Source organism: Notamacropus eugenii, chromosome 2 (assembly GCF_028372415.1).
Source record: "Notamacropus eugenii isolate mMacEug1 chromosome 2, mMacEug1.pri_v2, whole genome shotgun sequence".
NCBI lineage: Eukaryota > Metazoa > Chordata > Mammalia > Diprotodontia > Macropodidae > Notamacropus > Notamacropus eugenii.
The window spans coordinates 376,114,033-376,139,638 of record NC_092873.1 but is presented as its reverse complement, the minus strand read 5'-3'; the positions used below and the strand labels follow the sequence as shown (position 1 = coordinate 376,139,638).

General features: G+C 39.5%; 1 protein-coding gene, 1 long non-coding RNA gene and 1 other non-coding gene across 4 annotated transcripts in view; 2 read left to right on the top strand and 1 right to left on the bottom strand.

The window, feature by feature from the left end:
• Positions 1-1,301: 1,301 nt before the first annotated feature.
• The window catches only part of C2H17orf78 (chromosome 2 C17orf78 homolog), a 29,289-nt gene continuing 4,984 nt past the window's right edge, over positions 1,302-25,606 (bottom strand). Inside the window, exons 4-5 of the mRNA XM_072646958.1 lie at positions 6,540-6,664; positions 1,302-6,327 (exon numbers count right to left, since the gene is read on the bottom strand). Of these exons, the coding sequence (XP_072503059.1) occupies positions 6,052-6,327; positions 6,540-6,664 (401 nt within the window). The 3' untranslated portion in view covers positions 1,302-6,051. The remainder of the gene's footprint in view (positions 6,328-6,539; positions 6,665-25,606) is intronic.
• On the top strand, positions 2,734-2,840 carry LOC140530502 (U6 spliceosomal RNA). Its single transcript, XR_011975940.1, has one exon. It is a non-coding gene; the product is annotated as a U6 spliceosomal RNA (small nuclear RNA).
• On the top strand, positions 10,279-24,288 carry LOC140528796 (uncharacterized). Of its 2 annotated transcripts, none has more exons than XR_011975304.1 (2): positions 10,279-10,450; positions 18,652-24,288. It is a non-coding gene; the product is annotated as an uncharacterized lncRNA (long non-coding RNA). The 2 variants fall into 2 exon arrangements; XR_011975303.1 differs by lacking the exon at positions 10,279-10,450 and adding an exon at positions 17,221-18,483.

Genomic DNA, 25,606 nt, shown 5'->3' with positions numbered 1-25,606 from the left:
TGGGAGGATCTGTCCTACACGAACATTATAAAAATGCCCTTGCCCTTGCTAACTCACTCTCTCTCTTCCCCTTTTTGAAGAAGGGTGGAATTCACCTTGGCTAAGGCCTTCAATTCCTCTGAACTCTACTTTAATAAATTTTCCTTGATACTTTTCAGTGTTAAGCATGTTTCTAACACAAGTCATTCTCTGATAAATTGTCAAAGGATACAAACAGGCAGTTTTCAAATGAAGAAATTAAAGCTATGTATAGTCACATAAAAATGCTCTAAATCTTCATTAGAGAAATGCAAATTAAAATAACTCTGAGGTACCAGCTCACATCTATCATATTGGCTAATATGACAGAAAAGTAAAATCCAAATGTTGGAGGGGATATGGAAAAATTGGGATACTAATGCACTACTGATGGAGTTGAGAACTGATCCAACCATTCTGGAGAGCGATTTGGAATTATTCTCAAAGGACTATACTATGACTACGTCTGTATGCCAAAGAGATTTTTTTTTTTAAAAAAGGAACCTTATGTACAAAAATATTTATAACAGCTTTTTTTGTGGTGCCAAAGAATTGGAAATTGAGAGGCTGCCCATCATCTAGGGAATGGCTGAACAAGTTGTGGTCAATGATCGTGATGGAATATGGTTTTGCTGTAAGAAATGGTGAACAGGATACTTTTAGAAAAACCTAAAAAGACTTACATGAACTGATGCAAAATGAAGTGAGCATTGCTTCAGGAGAACAGTGCACATAATAACAACAATATAGTATAATGATGGTCTGTGAATGACTTAGCTGTTCTCAGGAAGACAGTGATCCAAGACAGTTCTGAAGGACTTATGATGAAAAATGCTCTCCATCTCCAAAGAAAGAAATGATGGAATATGAATGCAGATCAATGCATACTTTTTAAAACTTTGTTTTTTTGGTTGTTTTCTTTTTCAATATGACTAAATATGGAAATACATTTCACATGACTGCACGTGAATAAACTATATCAAATAGTTTGCCTTCTCAAGGAGTGGGGAGGAAAGGAAGGGAGAGAATTTAGAACTCACAATTTAAAAAAAATAATTTAAGTGGGAAAAAAATTTAAAACAATTTTTTTAAGTAGATAACTTTGTTGTCTGAGCATCATATTATAATGATCCAACATAGAGTGTATGGCATTTGCTATTATAGTCAAAATTTAAAACAAAGTTAACCTTACTGTATTGTGATTTCAAAAGGGGTTCGGATTCGTCCAATTATGTATGATTAAGGAAATTTATGGTTCAGATTCGCACCTACAATAAGACACATTTGAGAAGAAGAAGCTGGATATTTTATTGATTTACAGAAAAGGCAAATGCATGAACAGTTTAGAGCTACAGCAGAAATAATTAATATAGCCTAATATTAATATAATTATAGCAATATTAATATAGATATAAGAGGAAATAGAAAAACATCACCAATTCAGGGAAGCACCAACACCTGAATGTTCTCAGCTGGGGAATCCCAGGATACAGCTTTCAGGGTCTGAATTGGGAGCAAGTAGTCCCAGGCAGAGCATCCTCTACATGGGTGAGATTCCAAGGACTTACCCTAAATAAGGGGATTTTATAGGGATCTAGACAAAGAAGGCTTTTTGCCAACGGCTCCACACACTGTTCCAAGCTGGTCAGGCACATGGCCATGGGAATGCAGGTGTTTGTTCATCAAGGACATATCATACGGGGGCCACAAGATATAAGCTAATTAATCATATACTGGGAGGACTAGCCAGATCCTCCAAGTATTATCTATGTGTTCCAGGAGTGGCTAGTTCCCAAAACATTAAGGCATGGCCAACTAGCGCATGTTATGTTCCTTGAGAGGTCACCAAAAGGACAGAGTGAACTTACTTTATTCAAGGGATATGAAATATTCCTTCACTTACACTTATTTAATAATATAAATTTAACACCAATTTTAATAGACTTTTTTATAGAGAGTGTAGATACTATTACTGTATTGTTAAGAGGAGATGGAATTTTGAATAATGGTAGTTTAATTGTCATTCTTTGAGGGGACCTGTGAAAGGCTGCCATTCTGGAGAGACTTAACTGTGATGTCTGAAGAGAGGACAGAGGCAGAAAAAGGCTAAGAGAACTTACTTCCTGAGAGAACTGAGTCTAACATTTACCTTGTAGAGAAAAATTTAAAAAAAAAAATTTTTTTTAAATCTTGAGAAAAGACTAAGTTAAAAAAAATTCTTGATAAAAGACTTTTATAAAGATAAAAAGATAACAAAGATAAAAGTCTTTGTTACCTAGTTGATGTCTTGAGAGAACTAAATATTGGGAACTGTATTTCTAGAATGAAGAAATCAGCAGTTGTAATAATGGTTAAAAGTGACTTTGGTTGTAAGCATTCTTATAGACAACATTGGAAGTAATTATTTATATCTTTGCTTTATTATTTGTTACATAAATAGCATAGTCAGTAATATAGATATTTATTTAAGGTTAGGAGATTAGAATATTATATACATATGTGTGTATCTGTAGCATCTGTAACTGCTATAGGAACAAATATTTATGGGAAAAGAAGTTTCTCCAGTTTAATAAACTGGAGTGGGGATTCAGAGCCAACTAATTAATTAATTGAGAGGTTATAATTTTAGTAATTAATATCAGCATAGTGATAATATTTAATACAAATTTTAGACTTTAATAAGGTCCAAAGTTTGAATTAAGAAGAGCCTGAACCGTGCTTGCTTCGGCAGCACATATACTAAAATTGGAACGATACAGAGAAGATTAGCATGGCCCCTGCGCAAGGATGACAGGCAAATTCGTGAAGCGTTCCATATTTTTAGTACTATTGTGTCATAAGAAATGAGGAACAAGAAGACTTCAGAGAGGCCTGGAAGGACTTATATGACCTGATGCTGAGTGAAAGGAGCAGAACCAGGAGAACTTTGTGCACAACAACGACCACAGTGTGTGAGAGTTTTTTCTGGTAGACTTGGAATTTCGTAATAATGCAAGAACCTCTTAAAAATTAAAAAAAAAAAATCCCAATGGTGGTTCTCAAGGCAAAATGCCTTCCACACTCAGAGAAAGAAATATGGAAGTCATTCGCAGAATGTAGCAGATCATGTTTGTGTATGTGTATGTTTTTGTGAATCATGTTTTGATTTGTTATATGATTTCTTCCATTTATTTTAGTCCGACTACATAGCATGACTATAGTGAAAATGTACTCAATAGGAAAGTATATGTAGAACCTATACAGAATTGTATGCAGTCGTGGGGAGGGAGGGGGGTAGTGGAGGGTAGGTGTGGGGGGATAAAATCTCAATTGTATGGCAGTGATTGTTAAACATTAAAAAAAAAAAGAAAACAGAGAAAAAGAAAAAAAAAAAAAGAAGAGCCTGAACCTAATAGTCCCCTTTGTTTAGAGGATGCCTTTTGATGGGCAAATGGGACTCCCTTATCAGACACTTCTTCTAGCATCCCAGTGTTAAGAGAAAAACACAAATACCTTGGGGTTGTAACTTCAGCTTTTGTCAAACTTTGTTAAGATAAACAACTTCAGAGGCCTGTTTAGGACAGGATGTCTGTTATCTGGGTGATGGGACTTTTTCCTTATCTTAAATCACAGAGACATGCTATGGAAAGAAGATGCCCATAGCTTGGGATCATAAAACCCAACTGAGGCCACTTTGTTTACAATGTGTTTATCTAAGAGAACTCCTTCCTCATGGCAAAATGTACTTAAGACAGTCAATTTCTGTACTAAGTCAGCCAGTTCTGATCCTGGCTCCATAGCGCTATGTAACTGTTATCTTTATGGGGAATTGATTAATTAATTAAATCATAAAATGTATGCATTTAGCCTGTTGCCTTTTCTCTCTAACCAAGTTTTCAGGTCAACAATAGTAAAGCATATCCCTTTATTATCTTAGAAACTAGGATGGGAATGAATAAAGAAAATGAACTAGTAGCAAGTAGAGATTGCCCCACACAGGATACCTATAACGGTCAACCCTAAATCTCTACTATACATGTAAATGCAATTGTGCTAATTCGGGGGGGGGGATATTTCAGGGGGAACCAAATGCTATTCCATGAGGACTTTATTTTATTTTCTGCATTAAGACCTAGGTCAAACTAGCTACATCATCAAAAAGAGTGTAGATTTTAAGCCTAGTGGATAGCCATTCTCTTATTCCCACCCAAGTGGGAATTTCACCTGACTGCACTCCTTTGGATTTCTCCATCATGCTCCCAGGAACATCATCATAGTTGCTTGCATATTATCTTTCTCATTAGACTGTACTCTTTGGGTCAGTTTTTGCCTTACTTTGTATCCCCAAGTCTTAGGACAATGCCTGGCACACAGTAGATACTTAATAAATTCTTGTTGACTGACTGTTGACCGAGATAGAACATTAAGGTTTGCAAAGGGCTTCATACATGTGATCTCAACTGAACCATGCAACAGTCCTGTGAGGGAAGGGTCTACAGGCATTCTTATACTCATTTCAAAGATGAGGAATATGAGAAGTGAAATGACTTGTCTGTGGTCACACAGCTCATAAGGGTCCAAGGCAGGATTCAAACCCAGGTCTTCCTGATGGTAAGTTCTCTATTGTGTATTCACAATACAAAGCTGAGAGCTGCTTCTGGAGGAGTCATCATTACCACCTGGCCACCAACAGGTCATCTGAGAAAGCTCCAGGAGACCAAAGTGTGGAATGATTCCCTGTAATACATTTTCCATTCCAGATGGGCCTCCTGTGTGACACTGAATTTCCAGCTTTCATTCCTTTCTTTGCATAAGTCTTTTTCACTTTAGCTCTTTCTCTTGGAAATCCTTGAAGACTCAGCCCAGGTGCTACCTCCTATTCAAGAGCTTTCTTAATCTTTCCCTCTCCTCCCCCAGTTTTTAGGGCTTCGGGTCCCTGAAATTATCCAAGAATGTTAGCTCTTTGAAGATAGGACTCTCTTTTTTTGTCTTTGTATATCTAGTTGCATATAGTTGACACTTAGTAACTGCTTGTTAAATGAGTAAAGCAATGAATGAATACACAATTTGTTTAAGCAGTTGGGGTATTAGATATGCCAATATTTTCAGTTCTCAGTGATACTGACAATGCTTTAGGGAAGGGAAAGAAGGGGTCTGGTCTCTCCTCCAAATCTTCCTTGTAGTCAAAAGTAGAGTCTACTTCTGGAAAGAAGCTGGAGTTTAATCTGTGATGTCAAAAAGTGAGTCTGGTTGTGGTAGCTGCACTATTTGTGTCAGACACCAGAGGGAGCAAGTAGTACACACAGCCCTGAAAGGAGCTGTGGCTTGGGAAAGGAGCAGGAATAAGGAAGCTGCTTAACAAAGCAGCCTCTAACATGCCTTCTTAGGATCATAGGATCATAGACCTCTACAGCTCCAAGAAGGCAGTTCTAAATGACATATAGGTCATTTAGGAGGAAACTGAGAACTAGGGTAGGCATCACATGGACAAGTAACAAATGCTAGTTTTTGAGGTTTGCAAGACACCACAAATATGTTATCTCATTTGATTCATATGGAAGGTGCCATTATTTTCTCCATTTTACAGATGGAGAAATTGAGGCTGAAAGGTTAAGTGACTTGTCCGAGGTCATGCTGCTCTCGTGTCAAGGTTTGAACTCAGGTCTTTCCAGATTCTAGGTCTAGCACACCATCCACTTTACCCCTGGCCACCTCACAATTAAGTGATAGGGGGTGTGATTTGAATTTTGGTCTTGGGTGCCCTTACTGGTGTTTGTCCTCCACTTTCAAAGCTGTATGCCATCCACAATGGCAGTATCACAGAATCTTAGGTTTAGAAAAGGGACCCCAAAGACCACTGAGTGCAGTCTGTGCTTGGCTGAGAATCTCCCCCTGACATCTCCAATAGAGCCAACTAGCCTTTGCTTAAAGACCTCCGGGTTGGGAAGAGGACCCCAAATGACCTCCCTAAGACAGCCTACTCCACTACTGGACTGCTCTCATTGTTGGGATATTTCTCTTCCAAGCTATCCCTGCCACTTCTGCCCATGGATCCTAGTTCTGCCCTCTGGGGCCAGGGGTGAGAGGTCTGACTCCTCCCCACCCCCCAACTCCCTTTCCTTGTAACAGCCCTCCAAATACTATTAGCTTGTGAGGTGTCCTTGCCATGCAAATTGGGAATATTATGAAAAATATGCAACATTCCTTCTCAGGCTTTCCTGTTATTGGGTCTCTGGTGGCCCTAGGTTGTGGCTCTCCACTCATGCCATCTTTCTTCTGTCTTCTCCACTGTTGACAGCGACACAGTTTCCTTGCTCCAGGACATGCACACTGAAAGCAGAAAAGAGACTCAGTTAAGGATGATAATTTGACCATCAATGCCTCAGCCCCTTCTCCCCACTCAAAGAAAATGAGTTAATCGGTGTTATCTCCTCCAAAGGTTTCTTTGAGACACAATCTTTCCAGAGTAGTGTCACTGGATTTGTGAGAGGATGATGGGCAAAAGACATGGGCCAGTGTTCTATTAGAAGAAGCAAACTTACTGGACAGGGGACTTCAAAAATGACAAACACTGTTATGGCTATTCCACTGATCAGCAGAGTGATGGCAACCAGGGCCTTGACCATGATGCTCCATCTCTTCCTCAGAAGTAGGTCCTCATCTGTGTCTGAGTGGGTAAGGGAAGGGGAGTAAGAAAAACAGAACTGGATCAGAATTGGAAAGGACTTTGGTGGTTATATGGTAATAACAGTAGCTGGCATTGATATATAGATTTAACATCTGCAAAGTGTTATCCAGGTGGTATCACTGGATAGTCACAACAACCCTGTGAGAAAGGTGCCTTTATTATTCTGGTTTTACAGATGGGGAAACTAAGGCTGAGGAAGTCAAGTCATTTGTCCGAAGTCAAATAGCTAGTAATGTGTCTGAGGAGGGATTTGAACTCAGGTCTTCCATGTCCAAGTCCAGTGATCTCTTTCCAGTACCCCATTTAGTTGCCTGGGAATCCACAAGTGAAAAATATCATCCACCTCCTGACAGAGAGATGATGAACTCAAGAAGCAGAATGAATCCTGTATTTTTGGACATGGCCCATGTAGGAATTTGTTTTGCTGAATTATACATATTTGTGATGAGGGTTTTGACTTCCATTTCTTAATTGTTCAGTTGGGAGGGAGAGATGATAAATATTTGTAAAATAATAATAATGAAAAGAATATAATTTACAAAGGAGGAAATTGGAACCCAGAGAGGGGAGGGACTTGTTTCAAGTCATCCAGAAATGATAATGATAGGATCATTTATTTTAGAGATAGAAGGGACCTGAAGGACTATTCATTGGGTTGAAGTATTTCTTTTTCTTTTTGATCTGGACATGTGATTTTATTGCTACAGGGAATACTGCATAAGCAAACTCCCTCTCCCAAAGGAGTTCAGCACTTGCTCTGTATCTGAGTCTCAGAGAGTTGGGGGAGGAGGGGATCTAAGGGATTGGGGTCACTTGCCTAGGGTCCAGGAGTATGCTAGGAAATGATTCTCTGAAAAAAATGTACATGGGCCACACTTTTAGGTTTAATCTGAGTTACTAACATTTTTTCTATCACTTTGTTCAATCTAGACAATCAACAAAATAAGAGAAATCAAGTCTGACTTATAGCATTTCCTTATTTCTGAGGTGTAAATAAATATTCACACTGGAAATTTAGCAACAGACTCTCTAAAATTCAGCTGATTCCAATATAACCTTATCAGGGTCATACAACCAGTATGTCAGGGGTGAGATCTGAACCCAAGTCTTCCTGACTCTGACTCAGATTCTCTGTCTACTACTCATTTTACAAAGGAGGAAACTGGAGCCCAGAGGAGAAACACTTGCCTGAGTCAGACAGATCAGAGGATCATTTATTTAGAACTAGATGGGACCTTAGGGAATGTTAGGAAACCCAAAACCTGCATTTGTGTGTGTGTATCTTTCTATCCATCCATCTATATGTATCTTTCCATCTATATCTATCTATATTTATCCTTTCTGCTATCTATATTTATCCATCCATCTATATCTGTCTTTCCATTTCTATCTATATCCATTCATCTATCTTTCTATCTCTATATAACTATATCTCAGAGACCATATTCCAACCCAGATCTCTCTGACACCAGGTCCTATGTACTTTCCACTAGACCCCAGCTTCTTTTCTGAAAACTCAAGGGGTCTTCTGGCTTGGACCTGGTATGAAATCAGATTCCTTGAGCTTCCTCAGAGGTTGAATATATCTTATTCAGTCTCAAATCCTCCATTCCTCATTCTCACTGCCCCTTCTACCCTACCCTGTATCCAGTCAGTTGCTGAGTCCTCTCAATTCTGACTTGGCAACATCACTCCTCTGACATTGCTAGCACCTTAGTTCAGGTCCTCATCACCTCATGCCTGCGCTACAGCAATAATCTGCTGGTTGGTCTCCCTGCCTCAAGTCTCTACCCATTCCAGTTCATTCTCCACTCAGCTTTTACAGTGATCTCCCTTAAGCATAGGTCTGACCATATCAACCTCCTGCTACATCCCCCTCTAGAAACTCCAGTGGCACTCTATTTATTACCTGAAGGATAGGTTACCCACCTGGCAGGAGGATCTAAGTCAACCCTCTCATTTAATAGATGGGAAAAGTGAGGCTCAAAGTGGTGTAATATCTTGCTATTGGGATATAGAGCTAAGGAGTATCAGAGGCACTATTTGCCTCTGATACTCAGGTCTCCCTGAATATAAGTGCGGTATTTCAAAGACAGCTAGGTGGCAATCAATAAGTCATGAGTTCAAACACAATTTCAAACACTTATAACTGTGTGACCCTGGGGAAATAATTTAATTTCTGTCTACCTCAGTTCCCTCAACTATAAAATGGGGATAATAATAGTACCTACTTCCCAAAATTGTTGTGAGGATAAAATAGGATAATATTTGCAAAGTTCCTGGTTGTATAGTCCATGCTTAATAAATGCATGTTTCATTTTTATCCCCCCTACCAAGCTGCATCTTACAATTCAACTTCATCTGCATTGAGTACAGTGTCTTTGGCTGTCAGTGATGTTAGAGTGCTAAGTGCCCAGGGCCTATGTGTATATTTAGACAAGTTGACGTCCCCAAGTGACATGGTAGATAGGAGGGTGGTCATAGAATCAATCAATAAATCAAAAATGTATCAACTGCCTACATGTTGGGCCCTGGACTCCTGCCCTAGTGCTCTATCTACTGTACCACCTAGCTGCCCCATGGGCAGAAGGCAGTGTTAGGGTTAATAAGGACAGAAATATTGAGTAAATAGACAAAGGAGGTCAGTGATTGCAGGAAGATTAGACCACAGGAACGAAGATATCTGGCTCATATCATCACTCTCAGGATCATAGTAATAATGTCATTGTTGGGAGCTACCTTGCAGCATGTTTGTTTTTTCTTTTCTTAATGAAGGACTCTGAAATTCAAGTCTCTGGGAGATGGTGAAGTTGACATCCCCCTCCTCTGCTGGACTGAATTCAATTGAACACTCTGCAAAGGGCTTGGAAGAGCATAGGACATGTGGGTAGAGGGAGGGAGAAGCAGTGATTCAGCATTGCAAGCTCCTTAAATCAGAGAGGATCCCTGGGGGCCAGCTCACCCCAGGTCCTCTCCCTTTCAACAGGGAAAGAAACAACCCAGTTGGAGCAGAAAAGCCCATTCTGTTCTTAATGGTGCCATGATACTCCTTGGTCGTGGGACCTAGAACCAGGAGAGACCTTAGAGGTCATCTGATCCAATGCCTTTACTTTGCATGGGGCCAAGAAGTAGGAAAGAGCACTGGATTTGAAACCAGTACCCAGATTCCATGCTCAGTTTTACTTCGTGGCCTGTTTCTTCATATGTAAAATAAGGAGCTTGGACTAAGGTCCTTCTAGCTCTAAAACATAGGATCCTATGAAGCCCAGAATGGTTAAGTGACTTCCCAGGGTCACACAGGTAAGGAGCAGAGCCAAGACCTAAGCCCAGACACTCTAACCGCAAACTCAGCCCCTTTTGTGACTGCACCCCACTATATAATATTCTAGAAAAGTTCTGTTCCTAAGTTCTGCTTTCTCTTTCTAACCTAATTCATCCTGCAAGAACCTGAATCTATAAGAATAACCCCAGACGTGGCAGGCCAGGAGGCCTGGAGAATAGCAAATTCCTTTGATGTGCTAGGCACCCCTACATAGGGTTCCAGAAGAAGAGAATTTTCTGTCTCTTCTAGAATACTGGGTTGTCATGAGAACTGAGACCATGCTGATAGAGATAGGCCTGAGAATCCAGAGATTACAAAGGAAAAGCAGAGAAACTGGGCAATTTCAGTGGGATGAGTGTGTCAGGGAATATTCAGTTTTAAACTCATAGCTGCACTAAGACTTTTGGGACATGCTGCAGGTGTTGTCTCCCCCCAATTAGGATGTGAGTTTCTTTCTTTCTTTTTTTTTTTAATTAATTAATTTATTTAACTTTTAACATTCATTTTCACAAAATTTTGGGTTCCAAATTTTCTCCCCTTTTGTCCCCTCCCCCCACCCCAAAACACCAAGCGTTCTAATTGCCCCTGTCTGCCAATCTGCCCTCCCTCCCTCCCCACCCCTTCCCTTTGGAAGGCAAGCAATTCAATATAGGCCAAATCTGTGTAGTTTTGCAAATGACTTCCATGATAGTAGTGTTGTGTAAGAACTAATTATATTTCCCTCCATCCTATCCTGTCCCCCATTACTTCTGTTCTGTCTTTTGATCCTGTCCCTCCGCATGAGTGTTGACCTCAAATTGCTCCCTCTTCCCCATGCCCTCCCTTCCATCATCCCTCCCCCCCGCTTATCCCCTTATCCCCCACTTTCCTGTATTGTAAGATAGGTTTTCATACCAAAATGAGTGTGCATTTTATTCCTTCCTTTAGTGGAATGTGATGAGAGTAAACTTCATGTTTTTCTCTCACCTCCCCTCTTTATACCTCCACTAATAAGTCTTTTGCTTGCCTCTTTTATGAGAGATATTTTGCCCTATTCCATTTCTCCCTTTCTCCTCCCAATATAGTTCTCTCTCACTGCTTGATTTCATTTTTTTTAAGATATGATCCCATCCTCTTCAATTCACTCTGTGCACTCTGTCTCTATGTGTGTGTGCATGTGCATGTGCATGTGTGTGTGTGTGTAATCCCACCCAGTACCCAGATACTGAATAGTTTCAAGAGTTACAAATATTGTCTTTCCATGTAGGAATGTAAACAGTTCAACTTTAGTAAAGTCCCTTATGACTTCTCTTTGCTATTTACTTTTTCATGCTTCTCTTCATTCTTGTGTTTGAAAGTGAAATTTTCTTTTCAGCTCTGGTCTTTTCATCAAGAATGCTTGAAAGTCCTCTATTTCATTGAAAGACCAATTTTTCCCCTGAAGTATTATACTCAGTTTTGCTGGGTAGGTGATTCTTGGTTTTAGTCCTAGTTCCTTTGACTTCTGGAATATCCTATTCCATGCCCTTCGATCCCTTAATGTGGAAGCTGCTAGATCTTGTGTTATCCTGATTGTATTTCCACAATACTTGAATTGTTTCTTTCTAGCTGCTTGCAATATTTTCTCCTTGACCAGGAAACTCTGGAATTTGGTCACAATGTTCCTAGGAGTTTGTTTTCTTGGATCTCTTTCAGGAGGTGATCAGTGGATTCTTTCAATATTTATTTTGCTCCCTGATTCTATAATATCAGGGCAGTTTTCCTTGATAATTTCATGAAAGATGATATCTAGGCTCTTTTTTTGATCATGGCTTTCAGGTAGGCCCATAATTTTTAAATTGTCTCTCCTAGATCTATTCTCCAGGTCAGTTGTTTTTCCAATGAGATATTTCACGTTATCTTCCATTTTTTCATTCTTTTGGTTTTGCTTTGTGATTTCCTGGTTTCTCATAAAGTCATTAGCCTCCACCTGTTCCATTCTAATTTTGAAAGAACTATTTTCTTCAGTGAGCTTTTGAATCTCCTTTTCCATTTGGCTAATTCTGCTTTTGAAAGCATTCTTCTCCTCTTTGGCTTTTTGAACCTCTTTTGCCAATTGAGTTAGGCTATTTTTCAAGGTGTTATTTTCTTCAGCATTTTTTTTGGTCTCCTTTAGCAGGGTGTTTACTTATTTTTCATGCTTTGCTTGCATGTCACTCAATTCTCTTCCCAGTTTTTCCTTCACCTCTCTAACTTGATTTTCAAAATCCTTTTTGAGCTCTTCCATGGCCTGAGCCCATTAGGTGGTCTGGGATACAGAAGCCTTGACTTCTGCGTTTTTTCCTGATGATAAGCATTGTTCTTCCTCATCAGAAAGGAAGAGAGGAAATGCCTGTTCACCAAGAAAGTAACCTTCTATAGTCTTATTTTTTTTCCCTTTTCTGGGCATTTTCCCAGCCAGTGACTTGACTTCTGAGTGTCCTCTCCACCCCCACCTCACCTCCAGATCTGCCCAGCCAGCACTTGGGGTCTGAGATTCAAATGCTGCTTTCCCAGCCTCAGGGCTTTGGACGGGGGCAGGGCTGCTGTTCAGTGTGAGATTAAGTTCAGGTGTTCAAGTCAGGGCAGGGCCACCTCACGGGCTCAGTTCCCTCAGGGAGTTTATGCAGAGACCTTCAACAATGTATCCAGGGTCCTGCCTGCTTGGGGAGCCCCGGTCTGCTGCAGCCTCCCGAGGGGGCCTGAGCTATGGGGGCACCCCACTCCCCTCTCGACCCGCCAAAGAGACCTTCTCACCGACCCTTGTCATCTGTGGGTGGAGGGACCCGCCTGGCCGCTGGAGATCCCGTCCCTGAAACCTGCTCGGATCTGCTCCTTTCAGTGCTGTGCTGCTGAGGCAGGGTTGGGCTCTGCTCTGGCCCGGGGCGCGAGGGACCTTTTGCGAGAGGTTTTCAGGCTCTCTGGAGCAGAAATCTTGTCCACTCTGTTCTGTGGCTTCTGCTGCTCCAGAATTCGCCGGTGATTCTTTTCTCTACAGGTATTTTATGGGCAGTGCGTTCGGAGGTAGCGTATGTGCATCTTTCTACTCCGCCATCTTGGCTCCACCCCCCAGGATGTGAGTTTTTTAAGAGCAAGTAATGTTTCCCTTTTTCTCTTTGTAACTTAGCACAGTGCTTGATGCATAGTTAACTTCAAAAATATCTTTTCATTCATTCGTCACTGGCATTGAGAGGAAGAAAATCTTTTGTTTCTTTTTTTTCCTGGCTCTTCCTAAGAGCTATGGTCCCCCTGGAAATTGATGGTATTTCACAGGATCATAGATTTAGAGCCAGATGGAACTCTGGAGACCACCTAATCCATTGTCATCATTTTACAGATGAAGACCTAAGTTACATGTCTTGCCCAGGGAGAGCTGGGTATTAAGTGGGAGAATAAATCTTCTTCTCCAACCTAAGTCAGTGTCACAAAGTCCAGCTCCTAGGGACCTACACTCGGCATATTTTTAGTCCTGCTTAGCTTCTATGTAAATCCACATATCAGTATTTGCAACTCAGATTTCTCAGGTGTCATCTGCTGTGGGAGGTGACTGGTGAAGGACCCTCCAGTTAGAGATTTTTTATTTCCTGGAGAGAATGGATGGAAATATGTTGCTAAGTTTTCTTCAGTTAAAACTTTCAAAAGTTAGGCTAATGTAGAAGAAAAGATACTGTACCTGAATTCAGAAGCCCTGGGGTCAGATTCTAGAAATACCGCTCACTAGCTGCTTGATCATTCAATTCACTAGATATTTATTAAGCACCTATGTGTGCCAGGGAAAAATTATAATCTCTCTAAGCTTCAGTTGCCTTCTTTTTCAAAATTAAAATAATTTTTAATTTAAATAATTATTTAGTTATTTATTTTGTATATATTTATATTATATATAATGTATTTATTTCAGTAATAAAATGTTTAATATTGTTTAATTGATATAATAAAATAATATACACACTTCCAATCTAGATGAGTTATGAGTAAAAACCCTTGCTCAAATGTAAAGCCTGGAGGAGTAGTAGAGAAAAATATAACTACTCATTCCAGAGGTGGGGTACTATGAGTGTGGAATATTACATAGAGCATCCAACATGGTTGAGGTGTTAATTGGTTTTGATAAACTGCTCTTTCCCCTCTTTCTTTTAAAATCTTTTTTAAGGGACAGCACTCTGGGAGAGGTAAGGGGCTAGTGTTAGTATTTGGAAATAAAGATAATGTAAGACAGCTAGTTAGTATAGTAGATAGGAAGGTTGGCTCTGGTATCAGGAAGACCTGAATTCAAAAGTCTCAGATGATGCTTACTGCCTGTGTGATGCTGGGCAATTTATTTAACCTCATTTAGCCTCAGTTTCTTTGTGTGTAAAATCAGGATAGTATTAGAACCTGGGTCAGCTAGGTGGTACAGTGGATAAAGTGCCAGGCCTAGAGTCAGAAAGACCTAAGTTTGAATCCAGCCTCAGATATTTACTAGCAATGTGACCCTGGGCAAGCCATTTAACCCTGTTGGCCTTAGTTTTCTCATTTATAAAATGAGCTGGAGAACCACTCTAATATGTTTGCCAAGAAAACCCCAAAAGGGATCACAGAGAGTCAGACATGACTGAAAATGACTAACCAACAACAAATTAGGATCTACCTCACAGGATTGTTGTGAGAGCCAAATGAGATAACATATACCCCTTTGCAAAACTTAAGACACTATAGATTCTAGCTGTTATTATTCTATAGAAGCAACTTATCAATAAAAATAAAATATAAAAAGTAAAAGACTCCAAAAATATCAGACAAGTGGGAAAGTCATTCAATAACATTAAGCCTCCATTTCCTCATCTGTAAGACAGGATGAACTTACTTCCTGGGGTGGTTGTGAGGATCAAATGAGATAGTATTTATAAAGCATTTTGCAAACTTTAAAGAACTATATAAATGCTATTGTTATAATTATTAATTTGTACTCTCTATTTCATAGGATTATATAATCCATACTAGAAAATGAACCCCACTTTCAGTACCTCTCCTCTATCAAAAGCCCCATTGGCAAAAGAGTTAAGTTAGGAGACAGTTTATACAGCTTACTGAATTTTAGCTTCATTTGAATGGTGAGCCTGCCTAATCATTGGGGTGTAAGACTGACAGTAGAACTTAAGTGTGTCAGAGTTAACTCTGGATCCTCAGCCTTGTGGGTTCAGAATCTCCATTTCATTCATGGAGTATTAAGGCTGAAAAAGACTTCAAAGGCTCAAGAACTGAGCTTTGCACTAGATGAACTCCAAAGTCCCTTTCAGCTCTAAATCCTATGACCCTTTGATCCCATGATCCCGTTAGTAATCCCTGGTTTCAAATTTTTGGGTCTTGGGACCCATTTACACTTTAAAAAAAACACAAAACTTTTGTTTATGTGGGTTAAATCTATCAGTATTTACTACATTAGAAACTAAACACCTTACTGTTACTAAACAAATACTTTTGACTTTGTGGGACCCCCAGGAGTCCTTTGACCTCACTTTGAGAACCACTGATCTAGTCTAAGTGAGGCCAGACAAGGGTCACTTATCTAATATAACCTGAGGAGCAGGAGAGTCCGCATCTCCTCCCTCACAGGGCTTATTTAGTTTGTGCTGGGGGTGATCAGGCCCTAAAAAGTTGATTCATGATAACCAAACTCAAAGAAGCCTGATTAACAAATGCCAATTTATTGATTTACAGTGGAGATAATATCTATTATGTGGATTAGAAAGCTGTACTTTTCTGATGCAAATCTGATTATAGTTTTCTCAGACTCCCTCCTTCAGTGCTCTCATGTTTCTGTCCAGCCCAGTTCTGCTGGTTGTTTCTAGGATTCCAAACTGGGCCAATCCCTGCCTCAACATCTGGTCTCTTAGAATGCATTGAGCCACCATATTCTCTTGCCTAAATGTGGAAAATCTCTTTGCTTCTTACTTCAGCCACATGGGTAGGATTTGAATGTTTCAAGCTCTGTTTGAAACTAAGGGAAAAGCCAATCCCCCAAGACATAAATTAGTTTGCAGAATCCAGATTCTTTAATTAATGTTTAGCCACTAACTGACTTAATCTGGCCCCTAGCTCCCTGGGCATGCTGTCTCTTACACACCTACACAAGTCCCCATGTCTATTTCCATTCACAACCTTGTCTGTCCTGTTTAATTTAGCAATAGCATATTTGCCAGTTGTAAATTTGTCACCCTTCATTGAGGTTTGGCTTTTTCACCATCTAGCAATATATAATGACAGTCATAAAATTGTTCTTACCCTTTGACCCAGTCAGTGATCCCACTATAAAGACTCTACCCTAAGGATCAAGGAATTGTAGATTTAGAGCTCCAAGGGATCTCAGAGGATTAGTCCAACCCTCTCTAAGTTTTGGAAACTGGGCCCCAGAGAGGTAAAGGCCTTGCCCAAGGTCACACAGACAGTTAAATGGCAGAACCAGAGGCAGCCTGATGACGTGGTAGATAGAGTGCTGGATATGGGTGTCAGGAAGACTTGAATTTGAATTCTCTCTGACTCTGTGTGATCCTGAGCAATCTCTCCATGCCTTAGTCTTCCTATCTGTAAAATGAGGGAGTTGGAGTTGTTGGTCTCTAAAATCCCTTTCAGCTCTAAATCTATGATCTTCTGAAATTAGGTCTTCTCACTGCAGACCCAGAGTTCCTTCCTTTACATCATGCTTATGTGTACACGGGCAGCTAGGTGGTACAGTGGATAGAGCACCAGTGCAGGAGTCAGGAGGACCTGAGTTCAAATTTCACCTCAGACACTTGACACTCACTAGCTGTGTGACCTTGGGCAAGTCATTTAACCCCACTGTCTCATTCTGGGTCATCTCCAATCATCCTGATGAATATCTGGTCACTGGATTCAGATGGCTCTGGAGGACAAGTGAGGCTGGTGACCTGAAATGCCCTGCCTCACTCAAAACAAAGTCAAGTGCAAGTCATGTCATTACTTCTCTGATGGCATGGTCTTCTTCAGTAACAAAGGATGAACATACATGCGTACAAGGGTTTTGTTTCCATTGCTATTCATAATAGCGAAAAATAATAATTACGTTTCTATAATGCTTAAAAGTTTGTAAAGAACTTTACAAATATATCATTTGATCCTCACAATAATCCTGAGAGGTAGGTGATATCTTATACATCCTTATTTTATGGATGAGGAAATTGAGGCAGACATGTTAAGTGACTTGCCCAGGGTCACACAGCTAGGAAGTGTCTGAGACCAGATTTGAACTCTGGTCTTCCTGACTCCAGGTCCAACACTGTATCCACTGCACCACTTAGTTGCCTCCTCTTTCCCTCCCCAGCTAATTATGAGGTGGGGAGAGGGAGCTCAAAGGACCTGCCTTTTCAGACTGCTGGTCAGAACCAGACAATCCTTGGGTTCAATCAGTGGGCAGAGCTGCTGATCACCATTAGGCCAACCAGCTATTCCATTGGATTCCATTCAGCAAGGATTTATCAGACACTATTGTGTGCCAAGTCCTATGCTGGGCGCTAGGGGATACAGTGACAAAAATGAAACCGGTCTCTGTCTTCAAAGGAATAAGTACAAAATATATTCAACATAAAAACAAAATAATTACCAGGGAAAGAGAGTGATTATGGCTGTAATCCCTGGGGGGAGGGGAGACACCAAGAATAGCCTCTCAGCGAAGGTGGTTCTTGAGGTGAGAGGGCTTCAAGAGGCAGAGGTAAAGGGGCAGAACATTCAGAGAGTCTACAAAAAGGAACTGAGGCAGGTGACAGAATGATGTGCATGGAGAACAGCAAGTAAGCCAAGGCCCTGGCAGGGAACCACTGGCTGATTTCAGCTGAGTCTGGTGTGCAAAGAGGTGTGCAAAGGTTGGAGAGGAGAAAGAACCGAGGGCAAGTAATAGGTCGTTGGCTGGGAAAAAAAACAAAGTCTGGAGTCAGACTGTGCTTCATAGGTCAAACAAAGGAGCCTGTGTTTGATCCTGGAAGTCATAGGGGATCAAGGAAGCTTCTTAAGTAGGGGAGTGACAATTTGAAGGAATATTTCATATCCCTTGAATAAAGTAAGTTCACTCTGTCCTTTTGGTGACCTCTCAAGGAATATAACACATGTGAGTTGGCCATGTATTAATGTTCCAGGAACTAGCCACTCCCGGAACACATAGATAATACTTGGAAGATTTGGCTAATCCTCCCAGTATATGATTAATTAACTTATATCTTATGGCCCCCATATGATATCTCCTTGATGGACAAAACCTGTATTCCCATGGCCATGTGCCTGACCAGCTTGGAACAGTGTGCGGAGCTGTTGGCAAAAAGCCTTCTTTGTCTAGATCCCTATAAAATCCCCTTATTTAGTGTAAGTCCTTGGAATCTCACCCATGTAGAGGATGCTCTGCCTGGGACTACTTGCTCCCAATTCAGACCCTGAAAGCTGTATCCCAGGATTCCCCAGCTGAGAAAATTCAAGTGTTGGTGCTGAATTGGTGATGTTTTTCTATTTCCTCTTATATCTATATTAATATTGCTATAATTACATTAGTACTAGGTTATATTAATTATTTCTGCTATAGCTCTAAACTGTTCATGCATTTGCCTTTTCTGTAAATCAGTAAAATATCCAGCTTCTTCTTCTCAAATGTGTCTTATTGTAGGTGCGAATCTGAACCATAAATTTCCTTAATCGCACATTTTGGCGTCACAAACAGGATTCACAGTACAATATGCCATTTTTGAAGAAGAATTTGACAAATAAAGTATTTGAACAAGATATGGTGGATTGGGGAGATTTGCCCTACTCCTCGGTGGCAAAAGGACAGGACCCTGTGAAGACTGGGGTAGTAGACTTAAAACTGCAGAGCCCTTACAGGTGACTGCTTGCCTACAAGAATCATCACCCTCTCTGCTCTTGGTAAACTTCACTTCTCCGTTTCAGTTGCAAAAATGTATTTTATCTCTGTTTGACCTGTTTTCTGATTTGTAAAAGTAAAGATAATGATGGTTGTTGTTATGGGATCAAAATGATAAAATGATTATAAGATTCTTAACATAATGACTGGTATATAATTGTTAACTTTGAAGTGGTTTTAATTACTAAAGGTAATAAGATCAATAATTTATGGAAATGTAAATAATACCACCTTAAGTTATTGTTGTGTTAAAACTATATTTCTAAGATTGTATTTCTGAATTTCTCTTAGATTGTAAAAATTGAGTGACCACTCTAATTCAGAAATAATGTTAGATAGAGTGATTTTTAATCTGAATTTTGTTGAAACTAAAAGATGTTGGGAAAATTGTGTAAAACCAGCTATGTTACTTTATGAGTCCTGCTAACCTTGCCTTATAATGTTTTGTAATTGCCATTTAGAAAAGCAGGTATTTTCACCTTTGCCTGTTAAAGAAGTTATAGCTAAAGCAATTTGGCTATCGTACAAAAGTTGTAAGATTGTTAGCTAAGTTATTTGGAGTCACTGTTTTGATGCTAAGCCTAAAATTGTTAATTGATTACTGTGTATGGAAAGAAAAGAACTTGTTTGGCTTATGTAGTTCCTAAACAAGGAATATGACTTTCTCAGAAGTTGTAATAGATAGAAAGGATTTTTAACAATTGGCTTTTACATCAGGACAAGTTCTAAATTTGAGAAGGAAAGATGTTAAATGGAATCCCTTTTGTATGTGAGTCCTGGTAAATCTTTATTACTTATTGCAACTCCATAAGAAAAAAAAACGTAACTGTATCTGGCTCTAAACTGTGATTGGTGAAATTTGATATTTAAGATAAAAGGCATTTGGGACCATACCTATTTTTGTTTTGAGTTTGAATTTGGGTGTAGTTGTTCTCATTAAATCAGTATCTGAGAGAAATGCCACAAGTTACTCAGAGGGAATGTGATCCTGTACTGTTAACAGGTGAAGTTTGTATTTGGAAAGGAAAGGCCAAGGAGACAATTCTAGCCTCAATCTAGGATGGGATCCCCCTGGCTCAGTTTCCCCATTGTGTTCCTTTAAAAAGGAATGTTTCCCACCTGACTATTCCTGAGTCTAGCTATGAAACAGATACTGCATGATTGGAGAATTTCACTCTTATCTGAATTCAAACAGAATAAAGGATGTTTTATCCTGTCATATTTGGTATGTCACATGTCCTTGCTTTTTTCCTTCTCTAGCAAATTTCTATGAACAGAGCAAGTAGTCAGTAAATGTGTGAGCCCTTTTGTATAATCTTACTGGAAAATCAAATATTATTTCTTATCTAAAATTAGAACATGTGGAGAAATTTATGTAAACTGCTTAAGACTCATCTTAAGATGTTCCCATTGTTTAAAAGGATTTTAAAAGCAGTCATGTTTTTCTGTGATCAGTCTCTTGCTGTTACCAATGTGAGATTCCATTACAATACCTTTTTGACTAAAACATTTTGTAATATCTAGGAATTCTGCAATAACTAAGAATTTAGTTTGTAATACTTTGGCAATTCATATTACTTAAGGACATCTTTATAACAACTCAGCTTTAATGAACTTCAATTTTAAAGTTTAATTTTTGCTTCAAAGTAAAAAGAGAGTCATCACCTTAAAAAATTTCAACTAATTTTCTTTATAAAAGTTTAGTGACTCTCTTAACACCAGGATAAAATTTAAACTGTTTTTTTAAAAAGAAGAGGAAATACTTTTAGAAGAATTTTTTTTTAAAAAGAAAAAATCTCTCATGTAAGGCCTACTAAATTTTCATTTTCAAGATAATGTATTGCTAAATTAATATGTAATGATCTACAAAGCAGAAAAGATTTTGGTATTTTGATCTGAATTTTTAGTCATCCCATGGCCTAAGCAAGAGTTAAAATTAGTGTTTGAACTTATCATATGTAAGCAACAACAACAACTTAATTTCTAAAGTTTCCCTTCCAGAGTGAATAATCAGGAAGAGATAAACAAGCCTGTGAAACAATGATGTACATCTACTCAGTTGTGAGCTTTAAGTTAGAAACCTCTTTTGTTTAAGGCAATACAGCTATACTAGTGAAGAGTAATAACTTGTGAGCTATCTTGTCTATGGTAGAAATATAAAGGAGAGTGAAGCAGTCTGAATAATGGGCTCAAGAGATTTTGAAAGATAAATAAAGGTTCTGAAAATACAGAAGGCAGATAAGGTTTGGGACAAATGGGGGTCATCCAAGCCGCTCTTGTCTCCAGATAGTTGCTCTGGATACCTTTGTACCAGTCTCAGATGGTTTAAGTATGTTGAGAGAGTGTGGGGAAGTATTTTCAGAAGACAGAAAAGTGTTGTAACTTGATTTGATAATTAGTAGCCCTACCAGATTTGAGATGGCCCTACCTAAAGGATACCAACCCATATTTAACCCCTTCTGGTCATTTTTTGGCCTTTGTTTGCTTAATCTCCTTGCCAGTTTTGTCTCCTCCAGGTTTAGTTCCTTCCACTTGCAGATGACTGTTCTGGCTGTATATCACCCTCTGTCTGGGACCATTACACATCACTATCTGGACCTGGATCATGTTCCTGATACTGACTGAAGGACCAACCCCCTGAATGGGACCTCTCAAGGCAGGGCAAGCTCTAAGTCCAATCTCAGCATGAAGCAGTTTCAGAATCTGAGACCTTCGTCCCTTACCCCAGAAAGATTTTGGGTCCCATCTATTTAAGGGGGGAATGATGGGGTGCTTGGGTGCATGTACTTGGGCCCCAATTCTGGAATCACATTTCTCCCTAGCTTCAAAATACTGCCATTATAGGCAGATACTATCCTGATCAAGTTTAGCTGTTTTAGGAGTAGGTGTATTAGGAGGAGTAATTGACTCCAACTATGTTGGAGAAATTAAAATAATTTTGCAAAATTTGGATACTGAACCTTATCATACAATAGAAGGAGAGTTGCCCAACTAGTTATTATCCCTTGCCTGAATCCTGAATGGGCCAAAGTTCATACACCAGAATCTTCTGATGCCAGGAGGGGAGGATTTGGTACTACCAATATGACAATTGACTCAAAGGCATGGGTTAAAAATAAACCTACAGACTGGCCTAAGGCCGCGGAAATCATAGCTGAGGGAAAAAATAATACAGTGCTGGTTTGTTACTCAGGAGATGATACCTTATATGATGTCCCATTAATACATGTCTTTTTATGTGAATAAAGTGTTTTTTAGGGATATGGCTATTGCTGTACACCATCTCAGAAAATTTTGCCTGGACCCCAGGAGCACGACTGCAGGCAGGTGGCTCTCAAATAACCTTACAGTGGAGAAATTCTACCACCCCTGATAGGCATTTTCAAGTGATGAAGGATCAGTTGAATAGTAATTGTACAACCTGGGGCATTAACAACACGACCCAGTGTATTAATGTTAATAATAACATATCCTTCCCTGTATTACCAAATTGTGCCAGAATAAAAAGGACCTGGTATGATACATTGCTTGGCGGGACAGGAACCGGTTTGGGTACGGTAAATTCTATAGATCTTGAGACCCTGGCCAGCAGACTGCACAGTGCTGGACAGGATGTAGCTCAAGCACTTACTGTTAATGCCAAATGGTTGCCCACAACGATCCTGCCCCATCAACGTACTTTAAAATACCAAAGCCAATTCCTACAGGTTTTTAATGACTCAACCTTAGCTTCAATAACTTTTAACACTAATGCTACAGCACTGTTTAACTGGACTCAATGTTCTTTACAGAATATGTATACTCTAATACAAAAGGAAAATGCACCACGTTTATTGCTGAGTGGAGACCCTGATCTTTGGAAAACTCTGTTCCCTTTCTACCTTTATTGGAAATCTCAGCAGCAAACTCAAGCTAAGTGCACCTCTATGTGGTGTACTGGGACTATGTATTACTATAATGTACAACATTGCACTACCATGTGTCAGTATCATGTAATTCCTTTTATATTGCATCATTACTTTGCTTTGCCACATTTATATGGAAATTACATCGATCAAGCTAATGTAACTCATACTTTAGAAGACTGTACTTTAACTAATAGTGGAATGGTGTGTGGGATGATGACCAGACAGATGGAGCCCTGTCTTCTCTCACACTCCTCTAAGCTATGTGATCTTGCTCTATATCCTATGTCCATTTCTCTCTGTTACATGAAGTATCTGTTCAATCTATCTGCCTCGTCTCTTAACAATCAAACTGACTTGTATTCTGTAGGGCAAGTAGCCCCATTTGCTGGTTGTATACAACATGTGAGTTTTCTCCATTGGCAGGGTGATTTCTACTTTTCCCCTGATAGTGGATGATGTTATTTTGTCTTGGGTACCCAAACTATTACGTCTACCCTACGTGTATTTATCTTTGGAACCTTTAGTCTCTATTTTAAATTCTTCTGTTGAATTCCAGCAACTATTAGAGAAAAACCAAAGAGCGCTCAATAAACATCATATACAAACACTTAGAGTTGCAGGACAACTAGTTGAGGTCTCACACTTAGTAACCTCTGATACTAGTCATCATTGGTATGATTTTCTATTCAAATCCTCCACTGCGACTAAATACTTTAATAGCCTTGCTATTCCTATTTTGTTATTATTCCTATTACTACTGTTTTTATTTTGTTGTAATTGTTACATGTATACTCTAATGAAACGGATATATACTAATTTTACTCCCTTGATTCAGTCACCTTAAGTCCTTCGTGACCTTAAGGCCAAATGAAGGAATATTTCATATCCCTTGAATAAAGTAAGTTCACTCTGTCCTTTTGGTGACCTTTCAAGGAATATAACATATGTGAGTTGGCCATGTATTAATGTTCCGGGAACTAGCCACTCCTGGAACACATAGATAATACTTGGAAGATTTGGCTAATCCTCCCAGTATATGATTAATTAACTTATATCTTGTGGCCCCCATATGATATCTCCTTGATGGACAAAACCTGTATTCCCATGGCCATGTGCCTGACCAGCTTGGAACAGTGTGCGGAGCTGTTGGCAAAAAGCCTTCTTTGTCTAGGTCCCTATAAACTCTCCTTGCTTAGTGTGAGTCCTTGGAATCTCACCTATGGAGAGGACGCTCTGCCTGGGACTACTTGCTCCCAATTTAGACCCTGAAAGCTGTATCCCAGGATTCCCCAGCTGAGAAAATTCAGGTGTTGGTGCTGAATTGGTGATGTTTTTCTATTTCCTCTTATATCTATATTAATATTGCTATAATTATATTAGTACTAGGTTATATTAATTATTTCTGCTATAGCTCTAAACTGTTCATGCATTTTTGCCTTTTTTGTAAATCAATAAAATATCCAGCTTCTTCTTCTCAAATGTGTCTTATTGTAGGTGCGCATCTGAACCATAAATTTCCTTAATCACACACACCTTCAAACTGGTGCTATGATTTTTATTGGTTTGTTAGGACATTGCTGGCAGCCCAAGTGCTAACTGACAGTTCAGTGGGCCAGTGATGTGACTCAAAAGAAAAAGGGACACAATCCTTTTCAGCATTTTCATTTGCCCCATTAATACAAGCATGTACATTTGACTCTGGTTTACAGGTTCTTATCCTTTCACTGAGGACATTCACTTGGCCTTGTAAGTCTAACCCACTTTTCCTTAGTTTGTAATACCCACCTGATGTTCACCTTCTTTGGTGAGCTGATTGTTACATTTTCAGTGTGAGCATTTATACCTTGAAAATTAGCTAATTCTACAAATCAGAATTCCAGAATGTTAGAATAGAATTAATTGCAAGAACACTTGGAAATCAGGCCAACCTTTTTATCTTATGGAAGAGGAAAATCAGATCTAGGGAAGGAAAAAAACTTGCCAGGCCCATTGACTGCTAGTCCACCAGTTCTGGTCCTGTAAGAATTTACAGGCTAGTTTGGGGAGACAATACACACATGTGTACACACACACGGACTCAATGAAGAACCTAAAGCTTATGAGTAACATGAAGCAACAATGTTTCAAAGAAACAAATGCAAGTTATTCCAGAATAAGAGATACATTTTTTGGATATAATAACAATTGCTAATATTTATATAGAACCTACTATGTGCCAGAGGCTTTACAATGACTATCTCATTTGTTCCATACAACAATCCTGGGAGCTAAGTACTCTTATTATCCCTATCTTACAGATGAGGAAACTGAGGCAAATAGAGGTTAAGTGACTTGTCCAGGGTTATACAGCAGGCAAGTATCTGAAGCTGGATTTGAACTCAGGTCTTTCTAACTCCAAGTCAGATACCCTATCCATTGTGCTGCCTAGCCGCATCTGACCTAAATGTGGTCAATACGCTTCTGACTCTTCCATATTTTGCCATCAGGTTTTTTCACCATGGACCTGGAGCGTTTTCATGCTTACTGTCTTTTTGCCATGCTAGCTCTCTCGTCCCATTGGTGGTCTCCTTTTACAGCCTCCACTTTGGAGACTACCTAAGCTAGTCATATTTAATACCCCTCCCTGGCTGTACTTCTGACTCTCTAGAATTTGGTACCATCCCGGAAGCAGGTACATGTTTAGGACACTTTTATGTGTGATCTTCCCCAATTTGAATGGAAGATGCTTGAGGGCAGGAACCGTTTTTGCCTTTTCTGTATCCTAGGCGATGACTCTTCCAAACCATGGACCC